Below are 21,791 nucleotides of genomic sequence, written 5' to 3' on the forward strand. Positions count from 1 at the left end.
CTGATGTCTACAGAAGCGATCAAAATAGAGTAAATCACCATTTGAAAGTAACATAGCTCTTCAAATGACAATTGTATCGATAACATCGCTACGACACCAGTTGGCGACAAGTGACTGCTAAAAAAAAATTATTTGTGATTGAATCATTCATTTAGGAGATTCATTCAAAAAGAAATTTCATCCAGTAATGAAAAAAATAAAATGTTTAAGTTAGCCATTGAATCATTCTTTCAAACCGATTTTTTGAAACAATTCATTGAGATTAAATAAACATGTTAAATAGACTGCAGCAATTAACATTTTGAGAACCTCTAGTAAATTACATTTCACTTGGTTGATTCTCAATTTATCCAGAATCGTGCAGCTCAGACCGACAGAAAGATAGACAGACAGAAAGATAGACAGACAGATAGATAGATAATTAAAACACACACACACACACACACACACACACACACACACACACACACACACACACACACACACACACACACACACACACACACACACACACACACACACACACACACACACACACACACACACACACACACACACACACTTCAGGTGAGGTGTCTACTGAACAGACTTAAAATGCTCAATGCTCAGTCACAAATGGATTTTGGTATTGCTATTACCACTAGGTGTCACCCTCAAAGGCTTTGCGTGTTGCTTTAAACTTTAAGGTGGTCTAAGGAGGAGAGTATCCTTACAGAGATGTTCACAAATTATTCCAAGATAAATAATGTCCCTGAGTCCTTGTTTTAAAGGTTCGGCAAAATATATGTCTCGCCTCCATTTCTTAGCTTTAAAATATGTTTTCATGCGCTTCATAAGTCACGACATCGTTCTCATGCGCTTCATGAGTCACGACATCTTGCACAACAAACAGCGCAAAAATATGCGACTCTACTGCTGTGTGTGACAGATGTTCATGAGCTAACAAAAACAAAATGCACTCACGCACCCTGGCTGAATTCACAGCCCTGTTCACATGAAAGAAAGAAATTATGAAAGAAATGAATTACTGAGGCTAACAATTATTTCCACTTTATATTACTTTAACGGAGCTCTTAGGTCACACAGGCGTTTTTGCATGAAGGAAAAGCAGGAAGCTGCCTGTTTTTCTACTACATACTTTGGATTGCAGCACCACCATGAACAGTGAGATGTAGCGGCAGCAATGGAGATGTGATAACATCTTCTTGTGTGAGAGCTGCAACCAAAGAAGGCTTGATGATTATATTGTATAATATCTCCTTAATGGAGAGGCGCAAGCCTTCCTGTGGCCCTCCAAACAGAGATGAGCCCTCCCGAGTGGCTCTGGATGTTTATTGCTGTTTGTTCCTATAAAAGTCACAGAGAACATACACGTGTGCTGTAAATGCTTTGCCTTGTTATGTGGCAGAACACTGCTGTGTGCTCAGTGCATCAGTAAGAGCTCAAACAGACATAGGCGAAGGAGACTGAATCAGTTTTTATATTGGTGGGAAATATCACTACTTAGGGCACTAAAGGAAAACAATTATTATTGTGGAAGGATTGAACAATTTTGACTTTCTGCAATATTTTCTTCACAAAAAAAGAAAAAGAAATATCAAATCCAAAATAGCAGCCAATAAAATTAATAAACATTTAATTTAAATTTAATTTCATATTATTTTCCCAGTTAAGCCCAAATAATATACCTTTTGTAGCCCCGCCCCATTTTCAGCTTGTCTTCCGCATTTGTATTCCACAGCATGAAGGTAAGATTTCACGGATATATGAATGAACCCCTTGTTTTAAAGTGCCCCTATTATGATATTTTAAAGTTTGCTAATGTTGTTTTGGAGTCTCCTACTACAGGTTTACATGCATCAAAGGTAAAAAAAAAAGTTTCATTTTCTCATAAAATGCATTTGCACATCACCACATTTTCAATGATTCTCAAACGACTCGTCAGATGAATCAGTCTCTCTAAATCCCTCCTTTCCGCTACCTACTCTGCTCTGATCGGCCAGACAGCTCAGTCTGTTGTGATTGGTCTACCGTGTACAGCGCGTGTCAAAAACAAAAACAACCATTGCCATAACAAGGTCAGCTCTGCTTGTCCTGAGGCTTCCTACACCGTAAACTAAACACAGTAATGAACAATGATGTCGATTTTACCATATCAATGCGAGCGCGAGTCCAATGATGAAACATTGGAAGAACTACTAGTTATTCAACCTGAACCTCCATCACAAGGACGACTCGAGCAGGACGATTCTCAGTGATACACTACTCAGTTTGAGGTGCATTATGAGATGTTGCAACTGTAATTCCTCATCATCAGCATTAACAAGAGCATGTCCATCAACAAACCGATTATTTTACTTGTACTTATTTATTTACCTAGTATTTTTCTAATTTATTGCGGTGAACATGTGGAAACTATAGTATATCAATAGTGCATACATTAGTCGAGCTCTAGCGTGAATGACTGTAACATAAACGTTGGTAAAACAAATCTGCTCCATGCTGTATCTTTCCTCAAAGTAGTGAGAACGACAGGCAATCTGCATTAATAGACACAGTTTTAGGTAATAGTGGCCCACAACTGATTAGCAGAAGTATTTCAGTAAGACAGTAATAATGTGAGTTAACCAGTTAGCAGGAGACCAACACAATATAAAACTCAAAACTAAGTATTTTGAACACCATCTTTCAAGAGCAAGCGGTTTGCGAATTAAATCTTGATTAAAATGCTAAATTTGGTATTACATTGGCGGTGGAAATGAATAGGCTTGGACTTGGTGCTGGTAAGCCAATGCACAGGACAATAGTGACACCAGAATAAAAATATTCATGATTCTTAAGCTGAAAACCGAATTATATAAGACGAATATGCTTGCCCTCTTTCACTGACTAGATATATTTAAACTAATGTAGGCCCATTTTTACTGGTAACATATGACATTTGGCATTATCATGATCCACAAATATTCTCCCATTGCATTATTATACATTATATTCAACATTATATATAGCAGTTTGTAGCACTGACACTAAAACTCTGTAAGCTTGAATTTTTTCACACACAGTAACTTTCATTTTGGGTGAACTATACACAATGTCACTATCCACGATACATATTGTTGCATTTTTGTATTGTGATATTATGTGACACGGTATACGATATATTATATTATACGATAAATTAGTGATACATTTATGGAATCACTAATTTAGTATTAGTGTTTAGTATTAGTATTGAGTGATACTTTTTATAGAATTTGTTTTGCATCAACTATGTAATCCTGTTGGAGCCCTAAAATTCCAGCATCCCTCACATCTGTTGTTATGGAAACGTCTCATTTGCTCCTAACACTGTTACAAATTCATTCTGGGAAGAAATTTATTTCTTGGGTTCAAGAGGGCGAGTCCATTGTATCCAAAATCTGCCGACACAAGAGCCAAAGATGTTCATTTGAAGGAAGGAACCTTAAATCCCCTCTCCATCCACTGTGAGAGCATACTGGGCAGCGCACGCCAGCAGCCTAGCAGCTCTCCATGGAGACGAGGGCCCAGTCTGATGCAACAGAGCACTGGACAGGGTGATACTGGAAGAACGGAGCGCTCTGGACTGTTTTTACAGCTGCTGCCCCCCTTTAAGAGCAGGCCAGTGGGAGTTCTGTTCTCCTGTCCTCCTATAAATCTCTCCATACAACAGCCTGAGATTTATTCAGCGCTCCAAGTTGGATTTGCCAAGATGGCTAGGAGTGAGGGTGAGTCAGAAATGTCAGCCAGGTTCTGGGTCTTTGAATGTGAGAAGATGGCACAGTCCGGGCAGAGGGAACTCCAGCAAAGCACAATTTTTGCTATTTTTAAGGCGTTTAAAAAAAAAAAGTATTTAAAGGGATAGTTTAAAGTAACTTTAAGCTTCAAATGAAGATTGCATCAATTACATTGTTACACCAGTAGGTGGCAACATAAGTCACACGATAATGACAACATGGCAAATGTAATACGTCCAGATTACATTCATACTACACACATTCAGGGCCATCGTTAGAGGAAATCTGGGTGGTGATGATTTTCAGGGACACCGGAGGGCCCATTTCAACCAAGGAGGGCCCACAACACAAATTGCAATGGGGCCCGGATAGCTAGCTACAGCCCTGCACACATTCATATCCAACATACTTTTTAGTAGTTGTGAAGTAATTACATATTCAAAATAAGTACCTACCCAAGAGAGTATGGGATTTTGGTCACAGACATGCACTTGTCATTGAATTATTCATTCAAGACATTCGCTCAAAAACGCTGATTCATTCAGTAATGAAACAAGTAAATTGTTCAAGAACATTCAAATCGATTATTTTTCAAAATAATGAATTTAGCAATAATTACAATAATTAAATAGACTGCAGCAAATAACATTTTGTCATAACTATAGTAAAATACATATTTTATTTAGATGTCTATTCAAAATCATGGGAGAATCGTGTTTCTATATTTTAAACAAAAAAAATGATGATTCTTAATTTATCCAGATTATTATTATGTTTTTTTTTTTTTTTTACATTTACTTATATTTTTTACTTCTTTTCATTTGCTGTTTACTTTCTCAAACCACATTGTTGGTCTTAAGAGTCCTGCAGGGATGACGACAAAACCTGGTTTTGAATCTCTTTAAATCCCAGTGGTGAACTAATTCGCCACTGGTACCCTCAAAATTTTCCTATGAGTTACTGCAATAAACTGATAATATAATGCAGTGAGAAATTACAGCTCATGTATAAGCATTGTTATTTCACATGCATGTATTGAAATAAAATAAAAATATTTATTTACGCAGCCATCTTTAGAATGTTGTGTTTGAACTTCTGTTTTTGCGGTAGCTCTGTATATTTCTATGGGATTGCTGTCGAAGAGTAATTAGCTGCTGAAGTGGATTTACTTATTGTAGAGTTGACGAAAAGTAAGATATTGGTCTGTGGTAAATATAAGTTATAACTTGAAGATACTTGAATGCTTTTCTCTACAGCATAATTACATCCATATCAAAAATGAATATTTTTAAATTAATTTTTATAAAATCCATATTTTATAGCTGCTATGGATATTTTAAATAAGGTGCTGTATTTTACAAGTACATAGATAAGAATGTTTGGGATGTGAGTGTCACTCACGGGTGGTGTATGCAGACGAAGACGAAAGTCGAATTTCCAAGAACAATAAACTTTTACTTATAATAATACTACACACAAACAGGCAGAAGAAAAACACTGGCGAAGACAACTCGTAACATTCACAAGGACCGACCAGGACAGACTGAACAGAAGCAAACTAAATACAAGCACAAATCAAACATAACAAGGTGAAGACAGGTGACACGGATGAAGATAACGATGAACAGGCTGGTAAGTGAGGGAGTGAGTACAGGTGTGGAGACAAGGAAGATTCTGGGGAGTGTAGTGCAGACTAATGCCGGGCTTACACCAAAGGATTTTCACAGTCCCAGACTAAAGACCGGCAGTCTTTAGGAATCTTACTGGAGTCTCGGCGCGCTCCCGTCGTCTCGATCGTTAAATGTGAGGTGATAATCTGCAGTCGGCGACCCGATTTATGCCAGTCTTTCTCTAGTCTTTCATATCAAACATGTTTGATATTATCGCAAGTCTTTAGTCTGAGACTAAAAACTGTGAACCCAAGTCTTAAGATGTGAGCTGATAATCTTATAAAGTCTTTTTCTAAATCTTTTCAAAGTCTTTAGGTGTACAGAAAGCATAAGACAGATTGGTGCAGACGAAGACTGTGACAGTGAGTGTGTGCAGTTTATGTTGTAGAACAAAATGTCCAGGTATTGTCAAGTTTTAATTACATTTCTGTCAAATTATCCTGATAGACCGGACATTATTATATTGCTTAAAGGGATAGTTCACCCAAAGAAGATATTTTGAAGAATGATGGTAACCAGACAGTTGACGGTAGCCGTTGACTTCCATAGTATATATTTTTTTCCTACTAAGAAAGTCAATGGGTACCGTCAACTGTTTGGTTACATAAATTCTTTAAAATATCTGAATATGTTCAGCAGAAGAAAGAAACTCATACCGGTTTGGAACAAGTAAATGATGTCAAAAATTTCATTTTTGGGTAAACTATCCCTTTAATACCTGAACTGAAATATCTGAAAGCAGTTTTTGTCTTATTTAAACTAATAATGTCTTTAATAAAACAAAATAACATCAACCTCTGAAGTCAAAAGAGCAGCATTCGCAATTCATGTTATTTTTGTAATATGATGCATTTACAAGGGAACCAGGATATTCAACCAGAAAGAAAATGTAGACCAAAAGATTGCCTCGAGGTTACATTGTGAAAAGTGTTTTTTTCAAAAGAGTTGACAAATAGCAGTGCTTAGTGTTGTCAGTCCTAAAGGAGTTTTCAAGAAATATAACAAAGAAAAGCTTTTCTTTTTTCTTTTAGAATAACATACACAGATGAATCGTTCGAAATTAGACCATGAACGTGCATTAACTAAATAAATATTGAGTAGATTTTGTATCCATGTTGACTTTAAAAGATCCAGCAACAAAATGTTGCTAATTTTAGAACAGGACATTTACTGCATGCTGCTAAGATACAACAAGAGGACATCATTCTGATTTAATGTCAACAGAAAGAGAACTCTGACAGAGACAAAGTCTTTCAAAAGTAAATCAAAGCCAACATTTTTTGTGACAGTGCTGTGTGAGGGTCTGCGGAGTATCAACCTGAGCTTTACGATGGCAAATGAGTGAAACAGACCGAGAGACTTCAGAGACCAAGATGAAAACTCCCTACGTCAGCTCAGACTCTGCAGAAAAGGAATGCATCCTCAGGAGGCACATAAATATACTGCAAGCTGCATTTCCACTTTTAAAACACAAAGAAAGCACCTCCGGGCCGTTTCTAGTTCTTAGAATTCCAGTTAGGGCCCATCCGAAGGCAATGATGACTGCTTTAGTTGTGATGGCTCTTTGGCCAATAGAGGCGAGAGATAATAGCACATAGCTGTGGGTGTTGGTCCCATCCCAAATGATCCAGGGTTCCAGAGACTCTTAGGAGCCTGTAAATGTGTCTGCAAAGTATCTGTCATTACTAAGCAGTCGAAGCCCTGATATTACTAAGCCCTTTCAGCCATCAAGGGACATGCCTAACATCCCGATTAAAATGTTTAATTATTATATTTTGGCAGAAAAAAAATATATGTGCAAATGCTGGTTCCAGTAATGGCACTCAAAGTGAAAAATAGTGCACTGTTAGGTGTATACTGTATAAAGACAAGAAACATACTGTATGTAGGCTCATTGGAAAAATGTGCATCTACCTAATTTTTTTCAAACTACAAAAGACGTACCTATTCACTGCGGTTTCCAGATGAAATGGCCACTATATAGTGACAGTAAAACACCAACAACTTTTATTCCTTTTACAAATCATGATTACAGGGACAGATTATTGATTAATAAAGATACATTTTTTTGATTAATTTTTGTGCAGTTCCTTGCATGATACATTGTTATGACCTCAAAACACTTTTACCATAGTGCACGATTTGTAAACTAATACATTTTGACGCTTTAATCACAGTCGGCTCAATATGGCTATTCTAAAATTGTAAACTTGCTCGGTAGCGCACCTGGTACAGCATTGCACTCGCATAGTTTGAGTGCTCAGGTACCCGTAAAACACGAGTCATGACAATCGATAAAGGAGATTGAAGACTTGTAGAATCAAGCTAATGTGTTTTTACCTCACACTTGCTTTTGTTAACCCTATCAATTAGGTTTAGAGTCAGGATTAATATAGGTAGTAAGTTATTTTAAAATGTGATAGAGTATTAAACTTTTAGCGCCACTCACCAGACCTTTTATTTCTAAACTGCTGTGATACATGCAACAACCAGAGTAATAAAATGTTGCCACATTCATGTTCATCTTTTTCTAATAAAACTGAACACACTTTTATACCACTCACTAGAAATTTCACTTTAAAATGTGCAAGAAGAAATGTAACACAATTTTGCAGCCAGACCACATTTTTCCAATGAACCTGGGTTGAAGACAACAGACAAATTTATGCAGCAATGCTCACACAAAATTCCATATTTCTCAAACGGCATGAAAAACACATTGGAGATGCAAACACTTCAGTCAATGACAATACAATATAAATCATTCGTCAAGCAAAATGATCGTGGGTGATTTTTCATAATTAAGCGGTATATTAAGGGTATTTACGACCACAGCGACTCAAGGGGTCGCTGTTTGACAAAAACACAATTTCTACATAGTGTGCCTTTAACTTTTCTCTTTTTTTCTAGGTCATATCCCAAGACCGTTCAAGCTAGTTATTAAGCCTCTCATTAAGAAACCACAACTAGATCCAAATGAATTCGCAAATTATAGACCTATTTCAAATCTTCCATTTATGTCTAAAATACTAGAAAACATTGTGTCCGCTCAATTGTGCTCCTTCTTGCAAAAAAAAAAAAAGAAGATATCTATGGAAAATTTCTGTCCGGTTTCAGGCCCCATCATAGCACAGAAACTGTGCTCGTTCAAATTTCAAATGAGCTACTTCTAGCTGACAAAGGCTATATCTCAATACTATTTCTACTTGATCTTAATGCTGTGTTCTACACTATAGATCATAAACATAATCTTAGATTGACTACAAAATTACACTGGTATTCAAGGACAGGCATTAAGGTGGTTCAGATCATACAGTATCTATTAGACCGTTAACATTTTGTTTAAAGATAAAATCAGTAAATTACGCAGTGCCACAAGGATCTGTGTTAAGCCCTCTGCTATTTCAATATATATCACAACCAGATGAAATATCTAAATTATCAAAGTTGACAAAGTGTGTTAAAGATATATATATATATATATACATAATATTGGATGAGCAGTAATTCTTTTTACTGGTATTCCACGTATTGAAACAAAAACCTGTACACAGAATCTCTTAGAATACAATTTGCATTTAGAAGGATATACTGTTACTTCATCCTCCACAGTAAAATACCTAGTTGTCATATGACAGAAACTTGTCTTACGAAAGGTAAAGTAAAGTTTTTAAGATTCAAGAGGAATGAGGCAATTATAATGTCAAATTGAACATTATGCAATATACATTGTCTTGATGCACCGGGACGCATCATCAGTGATGTTCCTTGGGGTCCTCGGGTCTTTCAACATCAGACACCCTTCTCCCAGGAGACCTGGCCGGGGTTGATCTGGCCTCAACCTGCATCCCAGTAGGAACTGCCCACGGATCGACCCTCTTGATCCAAAGCCACCAAGTGGCTTTTTCTGCAGCTTCATATGGACCTCTGTAAAATCACATTATGTCTTCCAGCCTTTTCCCCGGCAAGTCTCCACCAGATCTTGATACTTTGGATGTTTCTGCTTTTTTGCCTTTTCCATCCGCTCTTCCCAGGGCAATGTAAGTTCCAGCATGATCAGCTGTTTTGTGGCCTTAGAGCTAATGATTATGTCTGGGCGGGGTGATACTACATTATTGCAATGTGCTGTGGGAATTTCAACTGTTTGCCCAGGTCAACTTTCAACAGCCAATCAAAGGCTGTGTAGAGGAAGCCAGAGTTCTTCCAGTTGAAGCAGGTGGTGACGATCTCCACTACTCAAGCTCTGGGTAAAACCCAACCAACCATGGAGAAATCCGCTGATCTTCCTCTCTAGAGATTCAATTGTTGACAATGTGACTGCATAGACCAGCAAAGGCCACAAGACTCGTATTAGAAAGCAATGCTGGTAGGTCCAAGCTTGGAATCTGCCAGCCAAGCCTGAATATTCTACCTTGCTAAGCCTTTGTTTACCTTGTGAATAACAGCAGTCTATTTGTGTGGAATCATAGAGCTTACCCAAACTCTTAATTGGCTATAAGTAATAGAGGGAATGGGTATTACAAATAGCAAAAAGCGGAATTTATCCACCACCTTTCCTTTCTTAAGCACCAGTGATCTTGACTTAATGGGTTTGAAACTCAACTGATAAGTTTCTCCAGGCCTTGTAGAATCCATTTGCTTCCTGGGACAGATGTTGTTGTAATTTTCAGGTAATTCATTAATGCTCTTATCTGAGGCTGTCATACACCAGACTTTATCAAGGGACCCCTGCACTCTACCTCGGCTGACTTGTCCACCATGTTTATAGCAATAGCGAAAACAACCACCAAAATAGTGCAACCTGTTATTCCTTTCTCAAGACTATGCCAGCTTGATTTTTCTGAATCTAATGTGACCCTCTCCCTGAATTTTCTATAATAATCCAAGATCAGATCCTTGATCTTACAGGGAACATGGTGGCGCTGTAACGCCTACCCAACCAGACCCATGAGCATTTGCCAGGTAGAACAACTAGGTTGCCTCGGTTTTCACGGGCTTCTCTGATGAGCTGCGTAACTAGTATGATCCAGACACCCTGGAACTTCTGGAATCCTCCTTTCTGCACTGATCTTTCTGCAGAAAGCCAGTCAGTCAGCCATTGGGAAACAACGCTGAAAAACAACTACGCTTCAATGATTAATTGACTTGAATTAAACAATAATTTTTAAACTTTGACAGCCCTACTAGCCTAAATACATTACATATAGTGTAAACAGTGTTATTTCAGTATCACTGAGATACTATTAATTTTTTTTTAATATTTTGAATTAGTTTTTATTTGTATATTTACTGGTTTCATTTTAATTTTAGTTAAACTTTTAACAATTTTGTTGTGTTTTTGACGTTTATTTTTTTTATTCATTTTATTTCAGTTTTAGTTTTAATTATTTTAGTACATCAAGTTAAACTAAATTAAAATAAGACAACTAATTGAATTAAAATAAGTTTAAAAAGTATATTTATAAAAAAATATTTTTTTTATGGTTTTGGATTTAGTTTTTAGTTGAAGTTAACTATAATAACCCTGACTGTAAAGCAATATTAATCTATGCAGTCACATAAATGATAATTTGATTCATTGACAAAATGTTTTAGGCTAGTTTACAGGGATTTGTATGTTCACATACTTCTTTTTGTCAAAAACTATCTGAATAAAGTGGATTAGTTTAGGGCCAGAACATTGTTTAATTCAATCCCCTAAACTACAAACATCTCCACTCCTCAACAATCACATACAACCAGTGGATTACTTTCATCGTGCAGCAGAGGTGGACCCAAAGTCAAGGCTGTTGGTTCAATCGCATGCTGTGCTATCGAGCTGACCGGAGCATGTTTTGTTCCAGAGCTGTTGCACAGGATCAACACTTCTTAACTGTTGTAATAAGCCGCAGACAGACTCGCAGGAAACAGCAGGTCCCTGAAGACCACACTGGCTAAGCTGGGCCTGGTGCAGTCCACATGTCAGAACCTTGCATGTGTTTTCCAACATTAATTAGCTGGGATGTTTGCTGCATGCAGTCACCAGATAACCGCAAACGATTATGTAACATTTTTGTCAGCAAAAGCAGGTCGCTCGCCAACATAAACCATGCACAGGAATGTGAATGGCCTTTGACTTGGGCCGTGACCCTGAAAACACATTGTTGGCACACATGAACTTGATCTGATGTTTGTTTGGAATGGCCAAGCTGTTGTTGTCATTGTTTGCATTCCGTCCTCTCGATTGCAGCATTAATACACGAACATAAATGTTGCCATAAGCTATTAAAACTTTCCAGAGAAATGAAACACTCGTATAATTGTGCAACAAATGCTTGATTCACAATATGGCTTAGAAAATATGCATTTGTAAAGAATTTTACCCTTACAAAAAAAGTGTTCTGGTAGGACCACGGTACAGTGATGGTTCAGATTGTATCATGGAACTGCAGTTGCAAGTTCTTGGTTTACCAGTTACATCTGTAAGACTGGAAAAACTGGAAGGACTTTAAGAGAGGGCCACTCTCTGAGAAAACAAAGGAAATTAACATTTGAACTCCCCCTCATGCACTATTGAGACGAAGGTCTCACCTCCCTCATCCTAATCTACATTTCTATCCCCCATTCTTCATCCTGGCAGCGATCTCCCAAACTCACACACGAATCAAAATGGTTTAATGTGAATGATTATCATCAAGGTTTATACATGTTTGGTATTATTTGAAATGTCTCGGTACGACTGGTACAAATGTCTCATTCCCAAAGAAGTAAACCAAAAGGTAATAAAGTTCTTAGGAAGTTTAGAAATATCTTCCACACTGGAGGTTGTGTCTTTGAGTTAACACCTTCTGACCATTGGACTGAATGCTAATTTTCCACTGCTAGCAAATGGTGACTTACAGGTAAATTCCACTGTGGATGATGTTTAGATTTGAAATGAGGTCTGGGTATATAATGAAATGCAGCGAGAGCTCGGGACTCTTTTCTGTATCCAGATCAGCCCGTGAGGTCAAGAGCCGAGTCTCTCTGACTCACGCATTTCTTGTCGGGTAAACTTTTTCCTCTTTGTTCTAGAGCATTTGATGTTTTGCATTGATTATCATTGAATTGATTATGAAATTATAATGATACATTTACCTGACATATTAAATTGTGATATTTGATTATTCTAATTGACTTTGACATTATTTTCATTCAAGATTTTAAAAGAATAGTAAAACATTCGCTCACACTTAATGATGCACAGATATTATTAAAGCCTTTTTTCATTCATGGAGTCAGATGAAATAACGAGTTAATACATATGAGAAAATGTATTGCATTTAACCAAAAATACTTTGCCGCGAGAAAAGACAGTAACACGCAAAGACCTTCACCGCTAATTCGAATACCGCCATTGGATCGAGTTAGACGGCCTTACACTTCCAAGAATATTTCCAGGTCATTCCAAAAAAAAAAAAAAATCATAGTAGCATCATGGTACATGTCAAAACAATAGTATTCAGGTCCAAAAGATGCACTATGGTACTTTTTGGTACTTGCTATGTACTCTCTACAAAAGTTTGGGTTAAGGTCAAGGTCAAGTTTATTTGTAAAGCAGATTGAATAAAAAATTTTTTTTTAAATGTTTTTGAAACAAAGTCTCTTATGCTCAGCAGAAAGGCTGCATTAATATTCATTAAAAATACAGTAAAAACATTAATATTGTGAAATATTATCACAATTTAATATAACAGTTTTCTATTTTAATATAAAACTGAATTCCATTTCAAGGGAACTAGCGCAGCTTTGATTGACGCTGTCTCACATTATTTTCGTAGTTAAAGTTTTGGGCAGGTTTTTTCTTGGAGTAGGCTGGTTTTGACAAGCTTTTGGGCTGGAAATCGTCAACCCAATCAAGCAACACTGGTGGCTTTGTACATCGTGAACAGCTTCCATTAGGGACACTCTGCTCCCGCCTGACGATTTTTCAGTCTCGCATTTCCCATGGCACGGGTCCCGCTGCTGCCGAGACACGGTGGCGATCTAAGTCATAGGGATCGCAAATGGATCTAGTAGAAGGGTTAGAGACAGCCCTGGCCTTATCTCTCCCCTCACCTGCTAGATCCAGTGCCTTCTCTCAGGGTTCGGAAGCACGCACCACGGTTTCTTACGGGTGAGACACCGGTGCTACAATTATCTAGATCTGAGGAGTTGGATATTGTAAGCATCGATGCAGTAGATGTTGAGGACTCGAGGAGCTGGTGGAGGTTGGACTAGCGCTGTTGCCCCATTAAACATCTAATGGCCAGTTGAGAAGCAGTATATTGAAAAATATTAAAATGAGTAAATTCACATACATTGTAAGCCATAAATCTTAGAAAAAAACATCTGCTAAATATTTTGACATCAGACAGGGAGCATTCTAAAAACTTATTTCAGATGTGTAAACAATGCAAATAAGACTTTTACATTTTCTGATGAAAAATGCTTTGTGGTTGCTGTGTTGTTCTGGTTGGTTGCTTACTTTTCCAATTCAAAAATTATAAGACAGATCATTCAGAAAAGCAATTGAGCACTCCTTCTCAAAAAGCCATGATGCCATGATTTAATCATTCATTTCCACATTCATTTTTCTGTAGCAAAATAATTTATTATTTTGTAGCAGTGTTTCAGGATGTGTTCCACGCCAAAGTTTAATAGGTACAATGCTATGAAGGAAGAACTGACTCGACTCGTACACACACACACAGTACTAGTGATCAAATTTCTGATGATTCCAAATTTCTGCATAATTGCAGCTCGGTGCAAACTCCTCATGAATATCCACGGATACACTGTAAATATGATAATATTCCAACAAAAATATTGTCAAAACAGAACTGATAAAATGAAATGCAAGTTGTCCTCTTCTCACGATAACTTAAACAAAAGATGCCCTAAATCATGATAGCCAATGCTGAGATACTACTAAAAGGATCCATCTGACCCCGAGGCCAAGATACTGCCAGGAATGATTATGTGAAGATATTTTAATTCTATTCTATTCTATTTACATTTGGCAGACGCTTTTATCCAAAGCAACTTACATTGCATTTCAAGGTACACATTTATAATCTTATCAGTTCTTGCTTTCCCTTGGAATCAAACCCATGACCTTGGCATTGCAAGCGCCAACGCTCTACTGTTTGAGCTAGAGGAAAGCATTTTAAAAAGCATTTTAAAATGTTGTTTTGTAACCACATTGTTTATGTAGCACTTTGATAGGACAAAGATTCCAGTGAAATGAGAGCAACGAGCAATACTTTTGAATGTTAACAGTAGGCACATGTATGCAACCAAATTATACATTCATAATCAGACTGATGGCTCAATCAGATTGAACATCCTTCATTAACATTTCAATCAGTCTGATTGATCTTCACCTGAGATGGGGTGTAAATGTTAAAGTCTGTTTGAAATAGCGAGCATGTCTCAGATGAGGGACACCTGGTCTTACCTTTCTTTGACTTGGCACCAATCTTTAGCTTGGAAGGCCATGCAATCTGAGTATCTGTCTCCTCCATGACCTGTGGGGAAGAAAAGGATATGTATGTTAAAAGGACCATATTCGCACGAAAATAGTCATATTTTGGGTATATTCTAGGGTGACCAGACGTCCAGAAAAATTCGGGACAGTCCCGAAATCTAAGCTGTTGTCCCGAATCCCGAATCCGGCCCTGATTGTCCTGAAAATTATACTAAAGCAAAATCTTGAGTAGTTATTGTCTGATAAAACATTAAAAACTGTCCGTGGAGGTTGAGTTGTCCTCGTCCTGCAGCCAGCCCCCACCGGCTGCTCGTTGGCTGCTGAATCTTTTTTCGAAGTTTTACAAAGATACCGTAGGCGCGAATTTAGATATGCATTGATAAGCTAATTTTCATTCATTCGTTTCGTTGACATGGCATGACATAGATAAAGAGAGCGCAAGTTGCAGCAGCCGCGAGCTCAGTGAATGTGCAGGCAGCCATTCGTGAAGGAGTGATTGATTTGTTGCGGCACTGTGTGCAAAAAAATACTTCGGCAAAGAACAATGAGATTTGAGTTCATGATTTTAATATTGTTTTTTTGTGGCAGACCGATCTTTGAATAAAAAAATGTTTGGTTCAGGATTGAAATTCATTATCTTTTATTATAGGCTATGATGACATCACCACAGACTACATATTAGTCTACTAGCCCGTCCCCCACCCTGTGTCCCGTCCCGGACTTCAGCCAATCTCATCTGTTCACCCTAGTTTATTCACCATTCTCTACACATTATCTCTCTGACAGGGCAGTTTTATAGTTTTAGAGAATGTCCTTACAGTACACTACTGATCAAAATTTTTGGAACAATTACGATTTTTTAAATGTTTTTGAAAGAATCTCTTAAGCTAACCAAGGCTACATTTATTTGAAGAAAAATTTAACACAGTATATATATTAAATATAAACGTTTTCTATTTAATTTCTATGTAATTTATTCCTGTGATGCAAAGTTGAATTTTCAGCATCATTACTCCAGTCTTCAGTTTCACATGATCCTTCGAAATTAATTCTAACATGCTGATTTAGTGCTAAAGAAACATTTTTAATTATTATAAATGTTGAAAACAGTTTTTGCTGCTTAATATTTTTGTGGAAACTGTGATACACTACCATTCAAAAATGTAAGGTAAGTAAAAAGAAAAACAAATATTAACACCTTTATTTAGCAAGGACACATTAAATTAATCAAAAGTGATGTCTATAATGTGACAATATTTGGTGAACACAAGAAACTTCTCTCAAAACACACACACACAAAAAATCTTAATTATTGCAAACATTTGAGTGTGTATCCATGATACATACTCTTATTTTATGATACTTGCAAAAATGTACATCTATATAATTGCATCTTAACTATCATCATGCAAGTATTATGATAAAACTGCTGTATGTATAGCACTGTTGTTTGTCTTCCCTTCCTCACCATGGCAACGTAATGGTCAACATCAGAAATTGGGCCTGCCGTGGTAATCCACATTCCAATAAGCTGATGTTGGTCATCTGAATAAAATGTCAAGAGCATGTCTGCTGTATATGTTATTAATGATACACCACTAATTACTTACAACATCAAAGTAGAGCCAAGAAAAGATAACATTTTCACAGTACTGGACGTGGGAGGAGTTTTTGACCTTTCTTTGAGATTTAGATGACAAGAAAAAGAAAACAACACGCAAATAAAGGTAATTCATAATCAAAATATTTATCCCTCAACCTTAACAACGCATAATGATGCTTTGGGAATTTTATTTGGACAAATTGAGCTGTAACTCTTTATTCCGTTTGGTTTACTATTGAAATACCAGTGCATGTAAGACAGTAAAGGAAAAATGTTAAAGATTTAATTTTGGTTTAGGTATTAGGCTTTGGTTCTGCATATCAAATGTGTCTGTGATGCATTTAGCTGTCGTCGAATGTATCAACGTGTCATGTGTGAACGATCCCTGACGACAATAGGGGACAGATGTTTCATGACCTTTCAGAAATCATTATAATATGCTGATTTGCTGCTCATAAACATTTATTATGTTGACAACTGTTGTGCTGCTTAATATTTCATATCATGTGGATTACTTTTAGGCTGTCCTTATGCACTTTTCGGAGCATTGAAGTTTTGGTCAGCTACACTTGCATTGAATGGACCTACTACTTTTTGTCTATTGAAGCATTGAAGCATCTTTAAGCATTGAACTTAAAATTTTAATAAATCCAGTAGGAATGTAACAGAATTAGAAATTGAAAAATAACTCATGAAAACCAAGTCACCATTTTTTTCTCCAAATAACATAAATCCCCAACATAAAATGGTATGTAATTTAATCAGTGGAAACCACCAATGTTATGATCCATATCGCTCTGTCAAATATGTTGTGCAGTAAGAGTAATGTAATACCACCTAATTAAAATATCTCAAAGTATCTAGAGCAAAAAGTCAAAAATCTCAGGAAACCAGAAAATGGAAATGGAAAAAAATATCCCTCCGAATATTTTCAGCATTACAAATGGAGCATGTAAAAGCCCGCAGCCATCAGGAGAGAGCCACGACCTGAACAAGATGCGAGGGCTAGTAAAGTGCTTGTGAAAGTCATTGTGCATATCTAGTGATATCAGCAGTGGCCGGTACAGTCCTGTAGGGTCATTGATTCAAAGTTGATGCCTGGATAATTACAGAGGATTTGAGATCTTACAGACGACTCTGAGGTGTCTTCCTCAAGTTAAAACCAAACAAGCTGTCACTTCTGGGCAGTAGGCATTTCCCAGGGCTCTTATAGCAGATGTCTCCTCTGGCTGTGATCCAAAAAGCTAGTGAGCTGCCTCCATAGACAGCATTTGAAGTCATCACAAGCCCTCATGCGAAGACTGGTCAAAAGGGTTGGCACTAAACTGCTTTATTATGCCTTCTAAGAAGCCTACTTTTGGCTGAAATCATTGGAAATACCGGTTTCCAGCTAAAATAAGTAGTGGCAGTAAAACAGCAACAATTTTCTTACCTTTTCACAATGTAAAAGATAAAACTGAACATGCCGTTAGTGCCACTGACTACACATTTCACTTTAAAAGTGTCGTAAAACGTGCATGCAGCAAACAAAATTTGCAGTGAGCAGCATGCATTCTTCAGAGAGAATTTCTCCTCCGACATTTGTCTTTAAAAATTCTCGTTTTAGACTACTAATTCGTGACTGGTGTTTTGTTTTCCTCTATCCTCTGCGCTTCCGCGTTCGTCATTACGTTGTGTGTCAAGGTCAAGTGTTACTCTTTCGCCGTAAATCGTTGCGTACAGCCGTCTGCTGGAAACTAGTTATTTTAGTCGATTAAGTTTTAAATATGGATATTTTTCTTACACAAACGCATCGCTTCACTTCAGAAGACCTTTATTAACCCCCGCAGAGCCGTGTGGAGCACTTTTATCATGGATGGATGAACTTTGATGGACTTCAAAACAGAAACAGCCATTCACTGCCATTATCAAGCTTGGAAGAGCCAGGCAATTTTTTAATATAACTCCTATTGTTTTCGTCTGAAAGAAGAATGTCATATACTGTACACCTAGGATGGCTTGAGGGTGAGTAGATCATGGGCCAATTTTAATTTTTGGGTGAACTATCCCTTTAAGAAGGCAACTGACATCAAGACAGTATACTAGGCTTTGGAACAGTGTGTTGAATGCATGTGGTGTCTCTTTATGTCTTCATCTTTTAAAGTTCTTTATCAATTGCGACTTTGAAGAGTTCTGTTTGCTTTTTGTTATGGAGTCACTCAGAGAACTCTGGCTGGCGTCCTACTATCTAACAATGACCCACGTAAATGCTTCTGTGAATGCTGTTTTTGGCGAAGCTGTGCCCGCCTGAAAGATGTTTTCAAACAGACCACACACAGCTCCTGAAAACTTACACAGCCAAAACATTTTACATGTTACTGGACACCACCGTTAACAGGTCTGATGTTCTTACAAATTAAATGGGCTGTGAATTTAACAAGCTCTGAATTCATAGTCAACTCTGGTTGCCCACAGACACTCTCAAAGATATTTAGAGCCAAAATAAATTTCTGATTTATTCTATGAATTTATACATTTAGATGGGAAACGTGCAAAAAGCCTGCTAAAAGATCTGCTAAAATATGAATAAACAGTTCACAGCAACATATTTTAATGGATAAAAAAATATTAATAAAAGCCTTAATTCAATCTACTCGTCATGTAAAGTGATTGAGTCCCTTCAGAAAATTTTGACTAAACCACTTTTTTTTTTTTTTTACTTTTTGAAGCATCAAAGTTGTAGTTGCGTCGTCAACGGTGGGACAGAAATCTCTCAGATTTCATCAAAAAAGATCTTAATTTGTGTTCCGAAGATGAACAAAGGTCTTGCGGGTTTGGAACAACATGAGGGTGAGTAATTGATGACAGAATTTTCATTTTTGGGTGAACTATACCTTTAAATATGGCTCAAATATGAATAAACAATGTACAGCAACCTACAATGAAATATTTTACCAAAACTGAACATTTCACCAAAGACGTATACAGTAAAATGTGACAAAACACTCCCCCAAAAAGTGCTAGAGTGCTAGAATTTTTCCTAATCGAAAATTAAATACATGATATGCCAAATAATCATCAAATAAAAATTTGATGGGAAAAACCCCACAGAAAGATAATGCAATCCATTTTTGTGGCAGATAAGTAAAACATTGAATAGAAAAATTGTCTTTTGAAGTCAATATATTTTCCATATAACTGATCAGCATATCACCTTCTGGCCTTCAGTCCACAGAAATCCAGTATGCAAAGTGTTCCACCGAACTCTATTTAATAATATGAGTAGATATTTAGAGCGTTAAGTAGAAGTTTGAACATTTTTTAAATGAGTTGGAAACATAAAAATTGGACCTCTGAGAAAAAGCTTGAAAATCATTTGTGTACACCATGTGCCAGACTATAAGACATGTTTTACAGAGAGAAAAAAAGATTTTGCGTAATAAATTAAGCCATGTGATTATGTTTATGGTGCGAGCACAATCCTGCTGCGCTCCACCGTGAGAATGGACAAAATGATGCAAGACTGTGTTTGGCACCTGTTTCCTGCCCCAGTCCCGCTGTGCTGTGCCACAGGTGTTCGGCAAGGAATTATGGGCCTTAGGACCAGACTCAAATTGGAACTTAGTTCACATAAACAGCTTTAAGTGTCATTATAAAATATGAGGGGCCTTCTATTGACTCAGCTGAGGCTCTGAAGTGTGTTTGGTCCACTGGGTTGGGGTGACATTGTTACTGTTTTTTATCAAAGTTTGGGTACATAGGGAGCATGAACTTAAACAAGTGAGAGGGACACGTGATACAAATTCAGCCCTGCATCATAGATGCTCTGACTGGCCTTTTTCAGAGTCACATGGAAAGGGAGGAAATGCCTCAAACTGTTTCTACTGCAGAGGCCGGAACTGTATAATATCACCCTGTTTTTCTTGATCTCCTCAAAAATTGCTATCTTTGAAGATTCCCTTCTATAATTAGAAAGGATCGGGGGAGTTGAAAAACAAACCATGGTGCTCGATTCATGCTCAGTAAAAACAAAAGCCCATCCACTGTTCAGGAAAAGAAACGGAATGATTTCCTTTTAGCTGTTTAATAGACCCTATGTAGCGTCACCCCTTTTCAGTGCTTTTCAGCTTGTCTTCCGATTTGTATTTCCACAGCATGAAGGTAAGATCTTACGGATTTATGAAAGAACTACCCGTTTTAAAATCTTTCCGGTCTACTGACATTTGTTATGACATCCGCTTCAAACATTACAATGCTCATGATAACTTTCGTTAACTCTACAATAGGTAAATCCATTTCAGCAGCTAATTATTCTTTGACAGCAAATTCTCAGAGCCACCAGGCACTGTTTTATGCAAATGAGCGGCTGGATCGCATTAAAGAATTTTCTGTTAGAACGGTGTCGTGTTAGCGGCCCCTAAGTTAATAACTAATGATCGTTGCGACGGAAGTGAATCAATCAAAAGTAACTTTAGATGCACAATAACTTTATTCTAGAGCTGCTGTAAAGCCAAAACAATCTCTGTTACTTTAATTTACTATTATCACTATAAAGCTGCTTTGAAACAGTCCATATTGTTAAAAGCGCTATATAAATGAAGGTGACTTGACTTGACTTGACAGCAATGCAATAGAAATATACTGAGCTACTGCAGAAACGGAGTTCAAATACACAATTCTAAAGATGGCTGCACGCTTATTTCTCTGACGCTTAAGGTCTATGCATCAGTAAAAACACTTAACTTCACATTGGCCCTCAGAGCATCATGTAAAACAAACTATACTCAATAGAGAGACAGTGACCAAAACAAGACTAGAACTAGAACACTCCCATCTTATTATAATCAACAAAGCTGTCACTGTACAGTTTCATTTGACTGTTTGAGTCTTGCAGTACAGCTTCATTCTGTTCTGGGCTCTCGTGAATAGTCTCATTAAATGAGAGTCTAAAGGCACATCTGTTCTGTGAGTGATATTTACCTTGTTTTCCTCACATATCAAATTTCATATTTATTTCTCAAGTATGCTATATTCTGTACAGTACCAGCCATATTCTTAATATGATGCACAGGCATCAGAATATTCCAGTATACATGGTTTTTGTAAATACAGGTCCTTCTCAAAAAATTAGCATATTGTGATAAAGTTCATTATTTTCCACAATGTAATGATAAAAATTAAACTTTCATATATTTTAGATTCATTACACACCAACTGAAATATTTCAGGTCTTTTATTGTTTTAATACTGATGATTTTGGCATACAGCTCATGAAAACCCAAAATTCCTGTCTC

General features: G+C 37.1%; 1 protein-coding gene across 2 annotated transcripts in view; it reads right to left on the reverse strand.

Moving 5' to 3' along the window:
• The window catches only part of bicc1 (BicC family RNA binding protein 1), a 116,712-nt gene that overhangs the window by 45,129 nt on the left and 49,792 nt on the right, over positions 1-21,791 (reverse strand). For both annotated transcript variants that reach the window (XM_077206018.1, XM_077206019.1), the window contains exon 3: positions 14,886-14,955. In XM_077206018.1, coding sequence (XP_077062133.1) covers positions 14,886-14,955 — 70 coding nt within the window. The remainder of the gene's footprint in view (positions 1-14,885; positions 14,956-21,791) is intronic.

This window comes from Siphateles boraxobius, unplaced genomic scaffold, assembly GCF_051911475.1.
Source record: "Siphateles boraxobius isolate OS27281-9 unplaced genomic scaffold, OSU_SipBor_1 55, whole genome shotgun sequence".
Lineage (NCBI taxonomy): Eukaryota > Metazoa > Chordata > Actinopteri > Cypriniformes > Leuciscidae > Siphateles > Siphateles boraxobius.